At 51.5% G+C, this 22694-nt stretch overlaps 1 protein-coding gene across 3 annotated transcripts; it reads right to left on the bottom strand.

Annotated features, from left to right (window-relative positions):
* Positions 1–641: 641 nt before the first annotated feature.
* Positions 642–22233, bottom strand: CHST10 (carbohydrate sulfotransferase 10). Of its 3 annotated transcripts, XM_070379953.1 has the most exons (8): positions 21974–22045; positions 19876–19942; positions 14149–14260; positions 12885–13012; positions 7378–7469; positions 6378–6597; positions 3751–3856; positions 642–2509 (listed from the first exon to the last, which is right to left on the bottom strand). In XM_070379953.1, exons 4-8 carry the CDS (start codon positions 12994–12996, stop codon positions 1972–1974), a joined length of 1068 nt encoding a protein of 355 aa, XP_070236054.1. In that variant the 5' UTR covers positions 12997–13012; positions 14149–14260; positions 19876–19942; positions 21974–22045; the 3' UTR covers positions 642–1971. The 3 variants fall into 3 exon arrangements, with proteins under 3 accessions (XP_070236054.1, XP_005910539.1, XP_070236055.1); XM_005910477.3 differs by lacking the exon at positions 14149–14260 and having other exon boundaries at positions 12885–13016; positions 21974–22233; XM_070379954.1 differs by lacking the exons at positions 12885–13012; positions 14149–14260; positions 19876–19942; positions 21974–22045 and adding an exon at positions 10967–11027.
* Positions 22234–22694: the final 461 nt, after the last annotated feature.

Genomic DNA, 22694 nt, shown 5'->3' with positions numbered 1-22694 from the left:
TGCTCAGCCATAAAGAGCAACTTTCTCCCAGCTTCATCAATTATCCTTAAAAAGAGAACATTCCTTCTTAATCTTGCCAGGGGTCATGATGATCCACCACTTTGTACCTGAAGATCTGGATTGTGTAAACTGTCAATAATACATCATTTAATGTGCAGCCCTCTGTCTCAAAAACTTATGTAACTGTGCTTTGACTTCTAACATGGGGAACAGCTCTGGGAGCTTTTTGAGAGGTTGTTCCCAGGTTATGTCTGATTCCCTGGTGGCTCAGTAGTAAAGAATCTGCCCTGGATCGGGAAGATCCCCTGGAGAAGGAAATGGCAACCCACTCCAGTATTCTTGACGGAGAAATCCCATGGACAGAGGAACCTGGCAGGCTGGTACGTGGGGTTGCAAAAGGGTCAGACACGCCTTAGCAACTCAACAACAATCATTCTGTGCATCAGGCGTGAGACGATTCCAACAAGACTTCGCTAAAACTTGACAGAAAAATGGTGCTGCAGCCTCTGCAGGTGACAGGCCACCTCGTGGGCTGCCCCCCTCCCACCCCCGTCAGCGCTGCGGGCGGGCACATGCCCCTCACTGTTGCCAGCCCTCGGGACACAGTCAGGGCGGCACCTCCCTGGGAGCCACACCGCACGTCAGGTTGGCACGTGTTTTTTATTTCATGTTACTTTCACATTTACAAACTCAGGAAGTCACACTGAGAAAGGGACAGCGGGGGCTGCCTGGAGGAAGAGTTGGGCTCCAGAGCCCTGTGCGGCCTGGTTGGACACTTGGGACTTTCTGCAGGGAGACCGTCCCAGACCTCGAGGGGCCACACTGTCGGACGGCACAGGAAATGGTTAGTGTGGCCCGCTGCTCCTCGGTGCCTGGAAGATGCGTTACGTGGGCTGCCTCGGCCCAGGGTTTTATTGCTGGTGAATTTGATTATCCAACTTGGGTCAGGATGATGGCATCATCAGAAGTGGGCCTGGTGGGACACGTTTTGCTGAGATGAAAGGAGACTAAAATGTGTACAGTGCACTGACCTGGCGATGCTGGCATGCTGCCTGTGCCTGCCTTCAGCCCCCAGGGGGGACTGGTCCTGGAGGAGATGGGTGAAGACCTCTGTGCCCACCCATGCGAGTCCATCAGCAACAAGAGGCAGACAGCCACTGGGAAGGATGTGCCCAAGTCTAGGGCGGCCTGACTTCTGGCACCTGGCCAGCCCTGCCTCTCCCCAGGCCACGCTCCCCTTAAGGCCCCCAAAGAGGCTCCCTTCCTCGGTGGGAAGAATGGACACTCCCCTCACTTCCCAAAACTGGATCTCTTGGACTGAATGAGAGAATCACTTGGCAGGTAAAGGTGTGGAAATCTGGCCGAGGAGCACACAGCCTGTATTCTGAAAAGGTGAGCAGCTGAGGAACACCCTTGGGTCATTCCTGAACTTCTCGGGAACTAGAGAGCCATGGATAGAAGGGTTTGCCTCTGCGATGACAGCGGCGGCTGAGATGAGAGCCAGAAGAGTGACTTTATCACTCAGATCTGATCCTGTCTCCGGCCCTGGGATGTCTGCAGGGTACCGGCTTGTCCACCTCTCTTCAAAGTGCTGGGTGCCATGCCTGCTGTCCCCTGGGGACAGTCAGGACTGCCCTGCCCTGCAGGTGTCTGACAACTGAGGGAGATGATCAAGGCCGTCTGATACCCCCCCTGCTGTTTGACTGCAAGTGTTTAATGCTCTCCCCACTACCCTGAGGAAAGCAGAGGCTCAGTGGCACTGGAGGGTGGGGGCCAGGACCCTCCATGCATCTTATATGCAGACTACTTCGTAACTGTCAGGGTCCAGCTTAACTGGGCAAGATGCACCCTGGTCCTCAGGGAGTGGCAGTCTTCAAGAGGAGTGAGATGAAGAAGTGTCATTTCTGTGCCTGAGCTCCACCTGGTTAGCCTCTGGTCTAACGAAGATATCTGAACTCATGGTCCTACACATTAGTTTAGCAAAAACTCTGGTTTCTGGTACCCAAAGAGCTTAAAGTCCCCCTCAAACCGCGCATACAGGCGCCGGATGTCTCGTTTGCTGATGCCCAGGAAGTACTGCTCGACCTTGGTTCTGTTATACGCGGTGATGCCCAGGGGGATGGTGGGGTAGGCCACCAGGTGGTCGATGCCCGCCTCTCTGAGGATGTATGGGGCGTCGTCCTCCAGGGTCTCGTGGTGCCCGACAACGCTGTACGTGATCTCACAGGGTGCGCACAGCTCCACGTACGTCACCCAGTGGATGATGTGGTCCCCGAACTGGAGATCCAGCCACCTGTGGTTGGGGTCACCCAGGTAGCGCACAAAATCCTCAAACTGGATGCCCCGGGTCTCCGTCCGGTTCCTCCTGTACTTTCTGATGATGCCAGGGGCGATCTCGTGCCTGTACCAAGGCTCAAAGCGGGGGTTGTGGACAAACTTATCCTTAAACGCAGAGATCAGTCTCTCGAAAGGATCTCTTACGATAAAAAACTTGAAGTATGTTTTCAAGCTAAGAAAAAAAATGGAAGATAAAGAAGAGGTTAACTCAATGCTGCTGGTGGTGCTAGCTATGGGTGTGAGGTGGGGAAGAGTGAAGCGTGATGGCTGGAGCAACGGCAGCCACCAGGCTGGGCCCTGTGCCAAAGGCACTGCACACAGTTCTTATTTAATTCACGCAGCCACCCTTGGAGGCAGACCCTCTTGTTAACCTATTACCCCATATTAACTTCAGGAATGTTTTCAAAAGTTTTGTTTTGGGGCAGAAAACCAAAAGAGTAGAAAGCTGCTTGATCAAGTGAGGAACAGCTGAAGCCGGAGGAAGTGAGTGACTCTAAGGGCGCCCCTTTAAAAACTCAATTCAAAATTGCCAGGGGAAGGAAAAATGGGGGGTGGGGGGAGATAAGAGAAAATGGGGAGTCCCCAGGCTCCAGCTGGCAGGAAGAGGGTCTGGGGGAGCTGCCAGAGGGGGTGGTGGTGCCCAGGGGTACCTGTGTGAAGAGCCAGTAATGACAATCACAGAGTGACGATGACACTGCTGTGACCCCAGGCACCCCCCAGGCCAGGGACCCTCTCAGCGCTCTCATAAAAGCCCCACAAGACCAATGCTGAGGGGGGTGACAGGACCACCTGCCCCCAGGAAGGTCTCTGATTTGGCATTTGGCATTTCTGAGGCTGTACAAGCTGCAAAGAGTGAACAACCAGAGCCGGAAGCAATGGAAGTGAAGCAGCTGAAAAGCAAGGGAGCTCAAAGACCATTCGGTGCCCTGACACTGGCTGGCATACTGTGCGCTTGTTCCTTTTAAACCTCGTCTTTTGGGGCCATTTCACAGCTCTCAAGAGAACTGTCCAGTCAGCTAAGGAATCTTCCCCATGCCCGTCTCCATCCTGGCTGTGGTCAGCGAGGCTGGTCTCGCTCTACCTCTGCTGGGTCTAGCCCACCCGGCCACTCATCAGGGGACTGCTGCCCCGGAGGCCCACGCAGCACCGCAGGAGAAAACGAGAAACGAACTGGGGTCTATCTGTAAGCCAAACCCCTTTCTTACGAAACGAAGGTCATGCTCAGAAAGAAACCCATAAAACATTACCAAAGCCCCCCTCCCCACCCCCCTCCCCATCCCCCAGCCCCTCCCCACCCTCCTCCTCCCCACCCCTCCCCATCTCCCAACCCCTCCCCCTACCCCTCCCCACCCCTCCCCATCCCCCAGCCCCTCCCCATCCCCCAACCCCTCCCCACCCCTGCCCCACTCCTACCGCTTCTGGATCTCGGCCTCGCTGAAGGAGGAGAGGCGTGGGAGGCCGTTCTTCTCGTGGTCATGCACCACGTTTTCAGGGATCTCCTCAATGGAAGGGAAAGCTCCTGGGAAGCAAACAGGGGGTGGGGTTGGGGGAGGTGTGTTGGTCTGGTCGCCTCTTAAGTTGGCCACTGCGGCCCTTAAAGAGAGATGCCCACCTCAGAATGCAGGTCCACACTCCCCACAAACCATCCCCCCGTATCCACGTTTAGGTCTCAACTCCGAACTTCAACTGCTCCTGTGGCAGGGTGAGACTGAAGAGAAGCTTTTGGTGATCCAGGAGCCAACGGGAGGAAACGGAGGAGTCAGGCAGAGGGAGTTAGGCCTACAGGCAGGAGCACCTGAATGAGGCTCAATCTGCCGTGTACGAAAGCTCACAGCCTGCAAGCAGGATGCCTGAAACCTGAACACTTCCTGTCCTCTGAAACCGGGGCAAACATCAGAGAAGCAGGACCAGGAAGCACTGGCTGATCTGCTCCATCGCTCCCAGCACCAGAGCACCCGGGGCTAAGAGGCTTCTAGGCAACTTCACAGCACCCCAGGCTGGCAAGTGGCCAGCATGTTTGGTGCTGGATCAGTCAGCCTGATGCTCGGCGGGTGAAGTGATACGGATGAAGCAGGGCTCAGGGAGGACAAGGAGCATCAGAGGAGGCAGGGTGGGACCAAGAGCCACAGTGCTGGATCCAGGCTGCCGAACGGAACCCGGGGGGCTCCTTCTAGGGTTGGGGGGTTGGGTAGGTGTTCACTCATTTCTCAACTCAGGCAAATGGAAATAACGTGTTAGTGTGCTGGGGTGCTAGTCAAGGCCTCACCACTCTTCACATCCACCTGTGTGTTAATCCATCCCTGTTAGACTCCGGGTCTGGCAGGGAAGGGTCTCTGCTGGGCCTTCAAAGCAGGGGCTGCAGTCTCTGTAGAATATTTAAGCCCTGATCCAGAACCCCGTGCTAAGCACTGAGAATGGACGGTTGTACACGAGCAGGATGTCCCATCCACTCCCAAGGGGCTGACCTAAGGGCCAGCTCTGAGGATTTGCACCTGGACCTGCTCTGGTACTTGTCGCCTTGCAGGTGCGTCCAGGGACGACAGAAGGCAGCCTCAGGACTGTCGCCTCCTACTCTACCAAGTCGCTTCAGTCCTGACTCTTTGCGACCCCACGGACTGCAGCCCGCCAGGCTCCTCTGTCCATGGGACTCTCCAGGCAAGAACACTGCAGTGGGTTGCCACGCCCTCCTCCAGGGGATCTTCCCAACCCAGGGATGGAATCCATGTCTCTTCTGTCTCCTGCACTGGCAGGCGGGTTCGTTACCACCGTGCCACTTGGGAAGCCCATACACGCCCTGGCAAACTGCTCCTGTTTGTGTCCTGCTCTCATCAACGGATGCTTCTTCTTCAAAGACAAACGCTTCATACTGTGGCAGCAAATGTGTGAGACTTTGGTACATTTGTTGTTTTAAATTTGATCTGTAATCTCATTCTCCAATGTTAAAAGCCAACGTACTGTCAGATTACTCCAGAAGCACGTGGATGACCACCAGAAGATAAAGCAAGTGTCTCCTCTCCTTCCCCAATCAGCCAGTGAAAAGATCAAATAACACACCAGCTCTGACCACTGCCTCTGAGAGCAGCAGTAGGCCCAGGGGGCAGGGGGATGCAGACCCCAGGCCCACATCCCATGGGGCTCCACGGTCTGATTCTTGACTCGGGAGTCACACTGCTGTCCATTATGATTATTTTTCTTTTGAAGCTGAATTTAATAGACCCTGTAATTATCGTGGGTCAGTTCAGAGTAACTAGAGTTTAAACAAACAAACACAGCATCTGAAAACAGTGTTAAGGAATCGAAACATGCAGAGCATGAGGGCACTTGCCAGTGATTTAATTTGCTCCCGAGTAAACACTACATTTCCTGAAGCAAGTCAATTAAATTCGCTGAACATGGCTGCTTGTTATAAGATGGGGTTGACTGCGGGTGGGGAGACCCCCAGACCCACTGGCAGGGGTCACCCCACCCAGGGCACTGGCTGTGGGTCCTTCTCTGCACGGGAGAGCAGCTGTGAGGGCAGCTGCCAGGAGACTGGCTGAGTGTAGAGCCTTGACCTCCTAAGACAGAGCGAGAGACTCATAAGAATCAATGCGGTGACTCTGAAGGGAAGAAAAGGGATGAACCTGGGAGGCGGGGCGGCAGGCAGAACTGGAGGGAGCCAGAAGGCCCTGATGGTGGGTGTGGACTGCCTGGGTGAACCCTGCCGATACATAATGTGAGACAGGAAGAGGAAAAACACCAGGGAACTTCCGGGTGGTCTAGTGGTTAAGAGTGTCTTAACTCTTAATTTAACTTAACTTAACTTAAGAGGAGTCTTAACTCCTCACTTCCACTGCAGGGGCACGGGTTCAAGGCCTGGTTAGAGAACTGAGATCCCACATGCCGCACAGCGTGGCCATGAAAAGGCAAATCGCCAGCGAGCTGTCTGTGAGTTGCCGGCACTCCCAGGTCTCCCTGGCTGCCCTCCCCAGCCCCGCCAACCCCCTCCCCTCTGACCCTGAGGTCCGGGTGGGACGGGCCTCACCCAGCGCTGCACACACCATTCAGCACAATGAGCACTTTCTTCCACTGGGTGTTGCCCACTTTGGGGGTCTGGCAGAAGAGAATCTTGTGCTTGTCGCAGACGAAAATCCGGTCGAGGACAAACTTGGAGACGGCGGTGTGCGACAGGTTCCTCAGAGCATCCTCCCTGCACACGTTCCTCATGAGCTCCAGGCGCTGCGCATACACCAGGGGCTCAACCAGCATCTTCCCTGTCGGCTGCAGGGAACAAGGTGGAATGGGCACCGGGGCGTCATGAGTGCCTATGGGAGGAGCCCTGCCCTGCCCTCGCCAGGCGTTAACTTGCGGAGGCCGGGGCCGCCCGGCAGAAACAGCTGGACAGTAGGTGCAAGTTTCAGGGGCCCGGGGTTCAGGCTGTGGATGCACCAGACCGCCGAGCAGCCAGAGGCCGCTGACCCCGTCTCTCCTCAACCTCAGCCTGGACAACCCAAGGGGCGGGTGGGCTGTCTGTCCGCCTGGCACTGTGCTGACCGCACGAGGGCCCCTGATGCCCTGGCAAAGGCAGGGTCCTCGTCATTCAGGAATTTTAGGGAGGCCAGCTCTCTCCCTTGCTCCCCACCTCCACGTAACCTGAGTGGGAGCATGTGAGCCACATCTAAGGACCCGCTGTCTACACAGATGGTGGCTGTTTAAGATACACTGGTGTATCTGGTTTATTAATTTAAGAAAATGCCTTAGGCCACTCAGGATGGGTTTTTCAAAGGCAGGAGCCATCATTCCACCTCCTCAGTGCTGAGCACACAATTTTGCTTCTCTGAAATGCAGCCTGAGACATGTGGAAGGCAATGCCTGGCAGTCGCATCAGGGTACCAGAAGTTTAGCCGCCGTGAGCAGGTAATGGAGCTCACCAGGCCTGGTTCTGTTCTAAGGAGTCCAATGATGGGAGACCCCCTTGGGGCTGCAGGGGAGAGCAGATGAGAGGGAGACGCTCTGGGAAGAACGGGCGGGGGGTCAGTGCCGGGGCCTGGCCATGCTCACCTTCAGCTCCTCAGGGAAGTGTGTCTCTCCTGGCAACCTCCCTGCGTCAGGCACGGCAGTCAGGAAGAGAAACTCCTGCTTGGCGCTATAGGCTAGGAGACGGAGAGGTTAAAACGTCTTCCCGTGCAGGGGCAGACTCACAGAGCAGTGCCACAGCCCAGAGACCCCAGAAACAGCCCCAAACAAACACTTCCAAGCGATGGCTGACAAGGCGACCAGGAGCATCTTCTTAACAATGGACCCAAGGACCTGGAGACCCCCAAGCACAAAAGGAGCATCTCCCCAAACCTTGGTCTTTATTCAAGAACAAACTCAAAATGGATCAGCATTTAAACGTGAAACATAAAACTAGAAAAGTTCTTTAAAAAGCATAAGTGTATATCTTTGGAAAAATTGATAAACTGTAGCTCATCAAAACTTAAAACTTCTGCTCTGCAAAAGACCCTGTGAAGAGGATGGAAAGACAAGCTACAGACTGAGAGAAAGTATCTGCAAATCACACATCCGACCGAGCACTGGGATCTAGAATAAAGAAGTCTCAAATCACAGCAAAAAATGCAAACCATCCAATTAGAAAGTGGGCAAAACAGGAACAGACATTTCACGGAAGAGGCTCTGCAATGGTAGATGAACACAGGAGAGGATGTTCAACGTCACGAGCCATCAGGCAAATGCAAATGCAAACCACAGTGAGACACCGTGACACCTACCAAAATGCCTAAAACAAAAAAGCGAAAACCCAAATGCTAGTGAGGATGCAGAAAAATGCAAAAAGGTGCAGCACCTCTTAAAAACTAAGTCTTCAACCACTGTATGACCCACTCATAGGCATTTATCCCAGAGAAATAAAAAGTTATGTCACAGAAAACCTATACATGGGCCTTCCCTGGTGGTCCAGTGGATAAGAACCGCCTGCCAATGCAGGGGACACAGGTTACATCCCTGGTCGGGGGAGATCCCACGTGAGACGGAGCAAATAAGCCCACGCCCCACAACTAGTGAGGGCATGCTCTAGAACCTGTGAGCCGTAACTACTGAAGCCTGGGTGCCTAGAGCCCGTGCTCAGCAATGAGAGAAGCTGCTGCGATGAGAAGCCTGCTCACTGCGACAGAGCAGCCCCTGACCGCAGCAACCAGAGAAAACCTACACGCAGCAACCGAAATCAAGCACGACCAAAACAAAATACTTACATGCACATGTTCACAGCAGTTTTATTTATAACAGCCCCAAACAGAAACAACTCAGCTCTCCTTTAACACCTGAGTGGTTAATCAAAGACTGGTACATCCAAACCATGGAATACTGCTTAGCGCTAAAAAGGAATGAACTACTGATACACACAATAAGCCAGATGAATTTCCAGGTAACCATGGTGAATTAAGTCAATCGCAAAAGGTCGCATATACAACATTCTTGAGAGGACAAGATTATTGACAGGAGAAGAGATTAGTGGTTACCAAGGCCGGGTTGGTGGTGGGGAGACGGGCTGGGGGTTGGGGACAGAGGAGTGGCTATAAAAGGACAACTAAAGGAATCTTTGTGGTGATGAAGATGCTCTGCATCCTTGTCAATACCCCACCTGTGACTCTGCTCTATGGTTTTGCAACGCGTCACCTCCAAGCAAAAGAAAAAAGGGTATAAAGGATCCTGTGTCTTACGTACTTACAACGGTGAGGGACACTAGTGATCTCAAAATTAAAGGTTTAATTAGACAAAATTCAAGTCAGCAGTCAGGTCAGTGCTCACACGTTATTTTTGAAGCTTATGGGAATTGATGATTTCCCTGGTGGCACAGTGGTAAAGAACCTGCCTGCCAATGCAGGAGACATGGGTCCAATCCCTGAATCGGGAAGATCCTCTGGAGAAGGAAATGTCAACCCACTCCAGTATTCTTGCCTGGAAAATCCAACAGAGAAGCCGGGTGGGCTACAGTCCACAGGTTGCAGAGAGTCAGACACGACTGAGTGACTATACAACATGGGAACTGATACTCAACTAGAGGAAGTCTTACAAAATGCTAGAGCACAGTAATCATTTGCAACAAACTGATTTGGGGGAAATCTTTGGGTAGAATTTGAAGAAAATTTTCAAATCTCTACAATCAAAGAAACATTTGTTTTCAAAATTTTGCAAAGCCTAAATACAGAATTAGAATGAAAAAAGTAGTTATCAAAAAAAGCACAGAAATCAGCCTAATAGAGCATAAGCAAAGGCACATTTCACTTTTGTTATAAACATCAAAACCTACTCCTCTTGGGTCATTACCACCAACACTCTGCAGGCCTCACTGCGGTCCCTACTTCAGTCTGGCTGTTTAATTGCACCCCCAACTCTCCGCCTCACCCCCCACTCCCCATCTCCCACGCCCCAGCCAGCCCCACTGAGGACAGGCACCAGCCTGACATCCTCCCTGCCCAGCGGGGAGAAACCCACCCTCCTGGAACCCCACCAATGATAATAACCCATCTCCCACCCCTCACGCCTCTGAGCTCTCCGACTCCAGTAGAAATCTTGGCCACACACCTCCGTGAATCCCGAGGAAACTGTTTCTTCCTCTCTCCTGCGTTCGAGTTGAAATGCAGCTCGAACCAGAGCTGTGCACAGGAGCCACTCTGCGCCTGCTGTGAGGCCAGGGACGGTATGAAGACAGAGAGGCAGTGCCCTGGGCCACCAGGCTCTGAAAGGCACCCAGAGGGCCAGGAGGCCAGCGTCCGCCCTCCCCATCCTCCTCAGCCTCATCCCCAAGCACCCACGTGCTCAGGGGGACGTCACCTCCCACTCAGGCCCGGTCACCTCACGTGCCGTCTGTGGGCCGCACAGCAACGCTCGGCTCTGCCACGGGCCACGTGGGTTCCTAGGAACCTAAGCCTCCTCGGTGACATTCTAGATGTAAGGTGTAGTCTGAATTCTAAACAACTGACTTACTAGTGAATTTCTGAAAAGTGTCTACTTCGCACACTCAACAGCATCGAGAATGACCTTGGTAGCTACAGGGCAGCTCACCTGCCAGCCACACACACCAGCCAGCCATCCACCAATTCTTAACAACTTCTTTTACTGTGAACTCCTGGTATTTGCTCCCCAACTTTCCTCGAGCCCAATTCAACTAGATTCTAATAAAACCTACAGCACAACTTAATGTCTGGTTCTGCTTTTCAGTTGCTCTGCCCACAACTGTTTATTTTCACTGGATGCCCGCTGTTACCACTGTGGCCAAAGATCACAGCCCTCCCCAATCCTCAGGGGCAAGGCACCAGTGCCAGGCCCAAGGGTGATCAATAGGTATGACCAGGCGTCAGAACATAAGAGCTCACTCTCCTTAGAGGCGTCATCGTATTTGCTTTACAGAACGTCCCGACGTTTGCCGGGTGCAGTGCTGCCTTGTTTTTCTAGATGTGACCAATCCCCTTATCCCCTGACCTCTCTGTGTGTCCAGCTGCCCAGGGTACCCCCTGCATCACACGCCGGATAGACGGCATGCCAGACGTCGCGTCATGGGTTCTGCCCTTAAGCGGCTGGCAGCTGAGCTGAGGCAGAAAATTGGAAGAAGCGGCCAAACAGAAGCAAGAAAATCAGCATCTACGCCTACCTGCCAGATTCACACGGATGTCGCTTCTGAGTTCAAGTGTCCACATACCATGCCGTCAATTTTCCACCCTGAATGGGATTTATTTCCCTAGGACAAAGGCTAGTTCAAAACAGCACTGAAGTCTGTTAACCACACTGAGTCACTGCCACAAACGTTACTGTGGCTTCACTGCTGAGCCAAAGAGGGACGCACGCGCGCACACACACATATACACGCGCGCACACACACACACACACACACACACACACGGCTTTAAACCACAACTCAAGACAAACGTGCTCTTCCTATCCACCGGGTGGTAGGGAAGTCATTAAGAATAGGGAGGTACAGGACTTCCCTGGTGGCGCAGTGGATAAAAATCTGCCTGCCAGTGCAGGAGACACGGGTTTGACACTCCCCTCCCCCGTCCAGGAAGAGCCCATGTGCCGTGGAGCAACTAAGCCCTTGTGCGACAACCTGTGAAGCCCACATGCCCTAGAGCAATAAGGGAAACCACCCCAGCGAACGGCAGCCTCTGCTGGCAACTAGAGAAAAACCTGCAAAGCAAGGGAGACCCAGCACAAAACAAACGATTAAAAATAGAACAGGGAAGCCAGAAGCAAGCCCCTTCATCCGCTGACTGGGAAGCTGGGACAAAGCTCACCTCCCCGAGGACAGAGCTGGAAGGAGCCGCCCGTGGAGTCTGAGCACACTGGCTCCCTGAACGCTGGGCCAGGGATCGGCACCCACTTTGCACAGGCGGGCTTCACCGCACAGGACACCCCTGCACGTCAGTGACCCCCTGGTGATGCCAGCTCACAGTGTGCTCCTGGGTCAAGAGCAAAAACACTGAACGCGAGAGAAATAAACTCCAACCCAGGACAGAAACCGCCAGCTGAGAACAGCGCTGGGGGCTAATTCCGGTGCCTCCTTCTCTCGCCTGCCCGTCTGCCTTCCCACCTTGTGCCTCTACAGGGAGGATGGAGGCGGGGTGGGGCGTCGGGCAGCCTCTGCACAGTCGGGGCAGCCCAGGGGGGCTCTCCAGGGCGAGCAGGGCCCGGAGCCCGCTGGCCACACTGCCGGCACAGGCTGTGCAGTGCACAGTGGGAATCAAGGAAAACAACCATGGGATCTTTTTCTACTTCCCTTCCCTAAGGGCCACACCTGCACGTAGACATGTCAGATCCTGCGTAGAATAAACATACCCTGCAATCCCTGTCAGGCTGCTGTCCCCAGGCCAGTCTACTGCTGCTCATGGGCCCTTCCTGGGGGCCTGGCCTCCCACCATCCATGAAGGAGCTGTCGCCTTGGGGTTCAAATGACCATCCGCGCAGCTCCTCAGTCACACCCAGCACCTCCTCACAGGTCACTTTCAGGGCCTCACTGTGCTAGGGTTGGGCTTGGAGCTGTCAGAGAAGGAGGACGCTCACTTCGCAGAGAAAAACAGTAAGGCCCATGCAATGGACAAGGGCGTGAACCAGACACAGCTCTTCAAAGACTGGGTTGGGTCCTCTTAACATGTCCTCATCTGACATCGAGTCAACGGGAGTTAAAAATCCCAGCATACATCTATTTACACCAACTTCCTTCCGGAGCCCTGAAGGTGACCTTCAAACACGCTGCCCCCAGCAGGCAGCATCTCACCAGGACACTAAGCAGGGCTGGTCCCCAAACCCGGAGCCTGAGAGAAGGACACCGAAGAACCCTCTAAGGAAAGTGCGTCCCCCTGCCCCTAGGGGAGGGAGGTGACGGGCAAGGACCCCTTCGTCCCTGTCCACCTCCCGTCTCGAGCCTCGGCACATCACTTGGATACAACAACCTCCTTCTGGCGTGAGAGTCCTTTGATTCAATGTTACTGCTCATTCGGGCAGGTACTCAGGAGCAGTATCACTGCAAGGTCTGAATTCACCAAATCCATTCCACGAGGTGGCACACCTACCGTCAGGATCTTTGAAGGTCAGCGTGATGAACTTGCTGGCCACCATGAACATGAGAATCACCCAAAAGCACGCGGCCAACAGAAGCCACTGGTGGTGCATGTTGTCAAACATCAGCCATTCAGCGATTCTTCCTGGAAAACACAAGCCAAATGGCCCTGCTGCTTACACACAAATCAGTTACGCCAAAGACAATAAAAAGAACAGGCAATTTCAGTTAACAGCCTCGATACAAATGTTTTAAAATTTTTTTCTACTGATACCATGGGTATTTGAATTTGGTAACATTATATTTTTAATTACTAACAATTTATAAAGTTGATGGGTTTCCCAGGTGGTGCTAGCAGTAAAAGATCCGCCTGCCAAAGCAGGAGACGCAAGAGATACACGTTTGATCCCTGGGTCAGGAAGATCCCCCAAGAAGGACATGGCAACACACTCCAGTATTCCTGCGTGGGAAATCCCATGGACAGAGGAGCCTGGCAGGCTACAGTCCATGACTTTGCAGAGTCGGGTATGATTGTGCACACGTGCAATATAAAGTTCATAATAAATCAAATTTTAATGGAAAGGAGCCGTTTCTATTTGGTTTTAGAACACGTGATAAGCCTTTACTCGTGCAGTTGAGCCTGCTGACTCTTTCTGGCCCAGGCACCTACCAATGCCTGGAAGCCAGGGCATGAGGGCACTCACTTTGGCCTGGACTTTTGCTGTAGCCAATTCTAAGAAGGCAGACAACCATCCTGAGGAAATTCCAAGCAGGTTGTGTTTATTTATTTTTGTTTGTTTAATTTAAATTTATTAATTTTAATTGGAGGCTAGTTACTTTGTAATATTGTATTGGTTTTGCCATACATCAACATGAATCCGCCACGGATGTACACGTGTTCCCCATCCAGAACCCCCCTCCCACCTCCCTCCCCATATCATCCCTCTGGGTCATCCCAGTTGCACCAGCCCCAAACATCCTGTTGACAAACTTCAGCCACACCGACAGAAATGAAGCGTGGTGCATGCATGCTCGGTCATGTCCGACTCTTTTGCGACCCCACAAGGCTCCTGTGTCCATGGGATTTCCCAGACAAGAAAACTGGAGTGGGTTGCCAATCCCTTCTCCAGGGGATCTTCTCGACCCAGGGTTAAACTTGCATCTCCTGCATTGGCAGGTGGATTCTTTATCACTAGTGCCACCTGGGAAGCCCTGTAGAGATGTAGAGAATCTCTGGAACCCTAGAAATGAACTCTGGAGCGTCTAGCTCCGTGCACTTGCCTGCCAGGGCCTAGGAGGAGCCTTGGGGGTGGGCGTTTCTCATGTTATCGCCACGTGGGAGCGATGTGGGGCACTTGGGTCCTCAGTGGTCACATGAGCCACACGCTGCTGCGGGGGACACAGAAGAACTGGAAGTTGCACTCAATTCTTGGCAAGAGAGACAAAAAAGTCTCTCTATTCACATGTCACCTTTAACACAGGACTTCTTGAAGCCAGACCCAGCCACATAGAGAGACCACACTAGGCTGGGTTAGTTTCCGTCAGCTGACAGGCCCTTTCATCACTCCGGGGCAGCAGGGAGATGTTCTGTTCCACATAGACCGTCTTCCAATCGTAGACGACTTCAGAAAGCCTGTGTGCGCTGGTAGACCGAGCTCACCACGGCCCGGGTGTCAGCTCTCCACCTGTCTCCACGACAGATCCCTGCCTCCTAGACCTCACCGCAACTCTGAATTCCCACCCCCAAGGGCCTCTCCAGCTTATGAGAGGGGCTCCCCCCGGCCACCTGGCCTGCATCTGTACCTTCACCGTCAAGTCCCCACAAAGCAGGTGCATTGTTTTCCTGGAGTCCCCTGGTAGAAACAGAGGGGGATAATGGAAACAGCGACAGACTTTATTTTCCTGGGCTCCAAAACCACCATGGGTGGTGACTGCAGCCTTGAAATTTAAAAACGCTTGCTCCTTGGGAAAAAAACTTATGACAAACCTAGACAGCATATAAAAACCAGAAATGTCACTTTGCCTACAGAAGTCCGAATAGTCAAAGCTATGGTTTTTCTAGTAATCATGTATGGATGTGAGAGTTGGACCATAAAGAAGGCTACGTGCTGAAGAATTGATGCTTTCAAACTGTGGTGCTGGAGAAGACTCTTGAGAGTCCCATGGACAGCAAGGAGATCAAACTAGTCCATCCTAAAGGAAATCAACCCTGAATATTCATTGGAAGGACTGATGCTAAAGCTGAAGCTCCAAAACTTTGGCTACCTGATGTGAAGAGCTGACTCATTAGAAAAGATCCTGATGCTGGGAAAGATTGAGGGCAGGAGGATCAGGGGGCAAACGAGAATGAGATGGTTGGAAGGTATCACCAAATCAATGGACATGAGTTTGGGCAAATTCCCAGAGACAGTGAAGGACAGGGAAGCCTGGCTGCTGCAGTCCATGGGGTCACAAAGAGTCAGACACAACTACACGACTGAACAGCCACTTAGCACAGCTGCCAGGTTAAACAGATAAACACACAAGATGCTCCAGGAAGTTTCAATTTCAGATTAAACACTAAATTTCCTGTTAAACTCCTCTGTCCATAGGATTCTCCAGGCAAGAATACTGGAGTGGGTAGCCCTTCCCTTCTCCAGGGGGATCTTCCCAACCCAGGAATCGAACCCAGGTCTCCTGCATTGCAGGCAGATTCTTTACTATCTGAGCCACCAGGGAAGCCCCAATTTTTCAGTACTTTAGTATAAATATGCCCCTGATATTGCATGGGACACACTTAATACTTTAAAAAGGTACTTGCTGTTTCTCTGAATTTCCAGTTTACCAGGGTGTCCTGCGTTTTCTCTGGCACCACCCAACAAGAGGAACGCGCTCCCTCTCTGACCTCCTCAAGCAGCTGGTCTATCTCCACAGGGTCTTCCTGTCCCCTCCTGCCACTCCTCCTCTGGGACCTCCCAGCACACAGCCCTGGAAGGTCCCACCACTCGCCAGCTCTGGGACTCGCAAGGTCATTCACCCTCCCTAAGCTGTAGCTTCCCATCTCTGAGACAAGGCCCTCCTCCTTCCAGGATGGTCACAAGGATTAGCTAAGAAACTGCACCAAAAGGACCAGCTGCCCAGGAGCAGACCCTCTAAGAACAGAAACTGGCCAGTCCCTCGACATCCTTTGTGACCTTCCTATTTAATTTCCACATATCCAGAAAGGTGGCTAAGTGGTAAAGAACTGCCTGCCAATGCAGGAGACTCGGGTTCAATCCCTGAATCAGGAAGACCCCTGGAGGAAGAAATGGCAATCCACTCCAGTAGTCTTGCCTGGAGAATCCCAGGGGCAGAGGAGCCTGGTGGGCTACCGTCCACGGGGTCACAAAGGGCCGGACACGATGAGGGACTGAACAATAAAGGAGATGCAGACTTGGAGAGCAGACTCTTGGGCAGGGCCAGGGGCAGCGGAGGGTGGGATGAATGGAGCGAGCAGCGTGGAAACACAGACACTACCACATGTAAAATAGATAGCCAGGGGGATTTGCCGTATGACTCAGGGGGCTCAAACTGGGGCTCCGTGACAGGCTAGAGGGGTGTGGAGCAGTGGGAGATGGGAGGGGACATATGTATACCTATGGCTAATTCACGTTAACGTATGACAGAAACTAACAGATTACTGTAAACCAGTTATCCTTCAATTAAAAATAAATAAAAAAAAAAAAAAAGCTACAGCAACGTCCTGGGCCCCAAGACCATCTGAGCCAAGACCGTGCAGACCTGTGGCGAAGGATGCAGGCCAACCAGCGAGGACAAACCTGGGCGAACCATCATGTGGGATTCGCAAGCATCTGATGAAGCTCAACGAAGGATTAAAGAGGTTTGCTGTTGTTCAGTCAGTAAGCTGTGTCCGATTCTTTGTGACCACATGGACTGCAGTACCCCAGGCTTCCTTGACCTTCACTGTCTCCCGGAGTTTGCTCAATCCCATGTCCATTGAGTTGGTGATGCCATCCAACCATCTCATCCTCTGTCACCTCCTTCTCCTCTTTCCCTCAATCTTTCCCAGCATCACGGTCTTTTCCAATGAGTCAGCACTTCACATCAGGTGGCCAATCAGTATTAGTCCTTCTAATGAATATTCCAGGGTTGATTTCCTTTAGGTCTGAGTGGTTTAGTGAAAACAAAGACCTCCGTGACATATATACACTACCATGCATAAAACAGATAGCAGCTGTATAGCACAGGGGTCTCAGCTCAGTGCTCTGTGACAATCTAGAAGGGAGGGAGGTCCAAGAGGGAGGGGATATATGTATACGTATGGCTGATTCATGTTGTTTTGCAGCAGAAACCAACACAACATTGTAACACAATTATTCTCCAATTAAAAATAAATAAAAGTGATAAATACCAAAAAAAGACCTCCATCACTCTTCCCATTTACTCCTGTTTTAGCCTTCCCAGCTATAGATAACTAGCCCCTGTAGAATTCTGGGATGACCTTGGACAAATCAGCATAATTTGCCCCATTTTTTTTAAACAAAAAGAAAGTCATTCCAAATTCCCATAGTCCCAGCTCCTCTTGGCCTGCCCACCACCTGCAGTGTTTCCTCGAACGCACGAACTCCCCACGGCTCTGCTTCCTGTCCAAGAGCGATGGGCTCAAGGCTCACCATTTCTGTCTGCAGAGAGGCTGGGGCCTGACCCCACACACAGTCCTCTCCTCGCCCCCAAAGTCAGGGGACAAATGGCCTTTCAAAAGCTGGACACTTTCTGTATTTAACTCTCCTTTGTTCAAGGAGCCAAGACAGCTCCCAAGGCACCTCCTGCAGATAACAGAGGTGAGTTTGAGTGTGCACCCCAGTGAAGGAAGGGGCGGCCCAGCTGTCTGTAGCACCTCCCTACTTCAGACCATCATGTGGGATTTGCAAGCACCAAGGTGTCAGGCCAGGAGGTCAGCTCTTTGAAAACCCATAGGGCAGAGGTGGAGATAAAGAATGATGGACAGATGGGGAAAGCAGGGCCAAGGATGCAGGAAGGTCACTAAACATGCAAGAAATATTAACCTATTTCTCTCTCTCTCAGTGAAGAGGATGCAGGAAGGTCACTAAACATGCAAGAAGTATTAACCTGTTTCTCTCTCTCTCAGTGAAGAGGAACACGTGACACATCCGTAGTAACTAACAATGCCTCTGCGCTATTACCAGCTCTGGAGCAAATCCTCCCTGCCTTGCACTTTCAAAAAGATGCTGTCTGAAAGCATCCGTTTTTTCAGCTGCCGGTGGCTCCCCACACACCCCATCTGAGCTGTCATCCAAAAGCAGTCTCTCTAAATTTGTGCTAAAGAGTTTGACTCTCCCTTCCTCCTACCATCTAATTCTACTTGTTTTTTTCCTAGTTCTACTTTTACTACACACAATCACTCAACCTGTGGTAAATAAGCCCATTTAACTTTCTAAAACAGTTAAAAATTTTTCAAAAGCTATTGCTCTAGTCAGGGCTGAGTATGCACACAGCAACAGATATATCTCAAAACCACGGTGCAAAGGGAATACAGCAAGAATGGAATGAGATATATGACACAGTGCCATTTACGTAAATTAAAGACACAGGCGCTGAAACCAAAAATACATGTTCTACGAAAACACAGAGAAAGAAAGAAAAGGATGACCTTTCCAGAGATTTCTTATGTGGGTGGGGTAGAGTAAATGAGCTTGAGGAAAGGGAATTAGAAAGGAATCTCCAAGTAAGCAAAATGAGAGAGGGGCCTTGGGGACATCAGAGACAGTAACCCAGGAGTTAGCACCCATTCAACTCCTTGAACGGGAAGGAGACACAGGGATGGACAACTAGTCAGAGGAAGGAGATGAGGTTTAAAGAGACCACAAAACAGTTTTCCCCCAAATGTCATTCATTCAGTTACATTTACCAAGGGCTTACTCTGAGCCAGAAGCCATTCCAGGCTCTGGGAATCCAGCAACCAACCTACCCTGCTCTCTTGGTACTTTGTTCTAATAGAGGCAGACGGGACATAAACAGAGCCATTAATGTCCAAGATCACATAGGCGCTAAGTGACATGGTTAATAACACAGGAGGGTGAGGGATGAATGGGGACCTGGGAGGAGATTACGTTGATAAGATGCTCAACAAAGGGAGGGGACCCACCACAGAGCACCTGGCAAGGAGCTCAGTCTGGGTCCAGAATCACCAGAGCGGCAAGGAGTGAACAAGAGGGCAGGGGAGTGGCCCAGATGAAGAGTCCTGTCCAAGGCCCTTTACTGAGATGGAAACTGACTCCTGGACCCTTGCTCCCATCATACGTGTACCCTGAGGAAAGCGTTCCCTGTTCGGGGTTCAGTTTTTAAAACACTCATTCAAAACCTATCCAGACACTAAAGGAAATGTCACAAAAAGAATCTGGTCATGCACAATTTCCTGTCTCAGAATGATTGCTCATCCTTAGTGACCCGGAGGGAAACACGCTCTTCTCTCTGGCAGATGGAGAACCAACAAGAGGTGAAGACAGATTCTCATTAATGATGATGACGAACAGCAAACACGTCTGCAGAGGCGCCGCAGGCTATGCACTGCTTTCTACAGATACTAACCTCATCTAATGCCCTGCCTAAGTTGTGTATATGCATGCGTGCATGCTCAGTTGCTAAGTTGTGTCCCACTCTTTTCAAACCCATGGACTGTAGCCCACCAAGCTCCTCTGTCCTTGGAATTTTCCGGGCAAGAATACTGGAGTGGGTTGCCATTTCCTCCTCCAGAGGATCTTCCCAACACAGGGATTGAAGCGGCGTCTCTTGCACTGGCAGGCAGATTATTCACTACTGTACAACCTGGGAAGCCCCTGCCTAAGAGGGCGCTCCTATTACCATTATGGTTAAGAATACATTTCTAAGAATACATGCACAAACTCCTGTTTACAAGTTTAAGCTTCTGAAAATCTCCATATGAGCAAGAATGGAAAATGCTATTATATGACATGGATTTCAGATAACTGGCGAGGGGTCCATACCTTCTGAGCCTGATCCACATTTCCTTGCAGTATCTGCTTTGCCTGAGGTTCTCGGCTCCTCCTGTAACTGTATGGGACAATTAAAAAAAAAAAAAAACAAATAAGCACCATTAAAAATTACAAGATCAACTTGCCTTATACTTGGGAAACAGTTAACCAGTATTAACAGCTAACCACTTAGGTTATTCGAGGATATTTCGCATACCAGGTCTCTTACAGAGAGGGGTTATCTTTGGGGATGGCTTGGTAAATGAATAAATTATTCTAAATGTACCAAAAGAGCTAGCTGTTTAAAATATTCTTCCGTGTAATTTAGTATGAAAAGGAAATCATTTTTGGAGCAAAAATAATAAAACCCTATTATACCACTTTTATATGTTTGATATTGGGTAAAGGATTTCTGTATAAAATGATCAAATCTTTCAATGCAAGATTTTCGCTGGGTTTTGTATTTCTTCAAGCTTTAACGACCTGGCAAATTCTAGGCAAATGTCATAGCACGAATGAATAATTGGGAACAAGCCAAACTCATGCAGTTAGAGAGATTACAGATTTAATAAAGTGAGCTGGTAAAATAAACATCCAACTCACTGAAAACACAAGGCACCCAGCAGTCTGGGATGGTCAGAGAAGTCTAGCTATGCTTTCTTTTATGCTTATGAACTCAATATTAAAATGAAAAGCAATTTCATATTACAAAGATGGAAGGATTGAGCTTTATTGTCTCACATGCAGATTCCTCTAGACCTGTATCAAGACAAACTGCTCTCTTGGCTTCTGTAATCCTTCAGGCCCTTTCCTCTCATCCACCTTTCTCCCTTGTTTCTGTTCTATCATATAACCTCAAACATTTGAAAAATGATCTAAATATAACTGAGAATTGCCCAGGATAGTAACGAATTCCTCCCTTTCTTTGTTCAGTTCTGCAAGAAGTCGTTTCCATTCCAGGGAAGAAGAGAATTTCTCTCTCAGGTATTTCTTGGAGATTCTTATTCTTGAGGGTCAAGAGCAAAGATGGAAAGATTTTTTTTTTTCCATGCTGAAATTCCTATTTCAACCAAGATGAACTATGCCCTAATTATACAGGGGGAAAAAAAGAGAGAAGACCATTTCAGTCTTCGTGTCTCTTCTTAACCCAGCCAATGAAAAGAGTGAATAAGCCTGGAGCAGAGCTGCCTGGTTTTAAGAATATCTGAGATATTCTTCACTCTGACAGTGAAAACTGACCAGTGACCAACTCTTCAGGGCCCAAAGTCCCTTTGGGTGTTTCAGACAAAAAACCCCTTTGTGACGATCCTCGGGCTCAGCTAACCAGAACCTGGCTGTACCGTTTTCCACTCAGTGGCTGGCCCTTTCTCCTGCCTTTCGCAGACTTGGAAAGTAACAAGGCAGCTTTTGGAAGATCTGGTTCATCTTCCGGTCCAGACGTGCAGAAATGTATGCCTCCACCTCCAACTTCTGACAGGCCCCTCTTATGTCCAAATTTGAGCTGAGGGCACCCTGGAGCCTACCTGGCAGGACACACGTATTTCCAACCATCCTTTTCCCTCCTACCTACCAGTGCGAGCGTGCTCAGTCGCATCCGACTCTTTGAGACCCCATGGATTGAAGCCTGGCAGGCTCCTCTGGCCATGGAATTCTCCAAGCAAGAATTCCCTCCTCCAGGTCCACCCACCGGAGACGTGCTTAATTGTGCACTTAGAAAACTGCACATGGTCCTTCTTTCCTGGCCTCTCTCTCATCTCTGCATGCCCCCTGTGCCCAAGTGGAACATTTTCTTCCTCTTTCCGCTCCCAATGACAAATGCAAATTCTCAGGCAAGGATGAAAGAAGTAAACTATGGATCACCGAGGACCGGTGATGCCGCGACTACAGCATCCCCGGCAAAGACGCTGCCTTATTGCATAATTAACGTGTTGAAGGCTCTCCCCTTTCATTCCACGAACGAGGGAGGCCTCAAGTCGCCGAAACACACTGGGATGTCGCTGGCAAAGAGAAGCCGGTTCCCTCCGTTTTTCCGTCCACCCAGGGTGGGGCAGGGGTCGAGGAATGTGACGCCCGCCACCACCCCCCCGCTCTCGCGCGTCCCCGAGCTCACCCTCAGTGGAGCCGGAGCTGTCGCGGTCCTCGGGCCCTTCTGCGGTCTCGGGGGCTTAGTTCGGCTTGGGCCTCGCAGGCCTGGGGGCGAGGCGCGAGGGGCCCAGGCGTCCCGGGAGCGCGGGAACCCGGCCCGGAGGCCTGGGCGCCGCCACCGGCCCTCCCGGCCGGGAATGCGGCGGCGGCGGCGCCGGAATGAGGAAGGCTTACTCGCGAAGCTCTCTCTGGAGGCGAGGCCGCCGCCGCCCCCGCGCCGGTCAGCGCCGTGCGCGCTCCTGGCCGGCTCTGCGCGCCCCCGCCGTCGTCCCGGCCGTGCGCGCGCCGCCGCGTCGACCAAGGGGAGGTGCAGGGAGGCGGGGCCAGAGACCCCAGTACCCGGCTCCGCGCCTGCCCTTGCGGCCGAGTTCCAGTCCCACACCAGCCTCCTCCCCAAAAGTCCACCAGAGTGTATCCCAGGAAATGACAGAGGGACGTGTGGCCAAACCTTATCCCACCAGGTCACCATCCATAAAACAGGTTGGGTGTTTGAGAACGAAAAAAAAAAAACCCCAAAACTTGGAAAAATGAAAAAGAAAAAAAATCCAAAAGTGGAAAAAGGTAGAAGTGCTTGAGTTTGGGGTGCCTCCCAGCATTCCTAATCAGCCTGCCTGGTTAAAAAAGAAAGAAAAGGAAAAACACAGCCATCAACAGGACCTTTTCAACAGCCCTCCCCGCCCCCCCCC

Source organism: Bos mutus, chromosome 11, assembly GCF_027580195.1.
Source record: "Bos mutus isolate GX-2022 chromosome 11, NWIPB_WYAK_1.1, whole genome shotgun sequence".
Classification (NCBI taxonomy): domain Eukaryota; kingdom Metazoa; phylum Chordata; class Mammalia; order Artiodactyla; family Bovidae; genus Bos; species Bos mutus.
The sequence above is the reverse complement of the archived record's forward strand: the minus strand, read 5'-3'. Positions and strand labels throughout refer to the sequence as shown.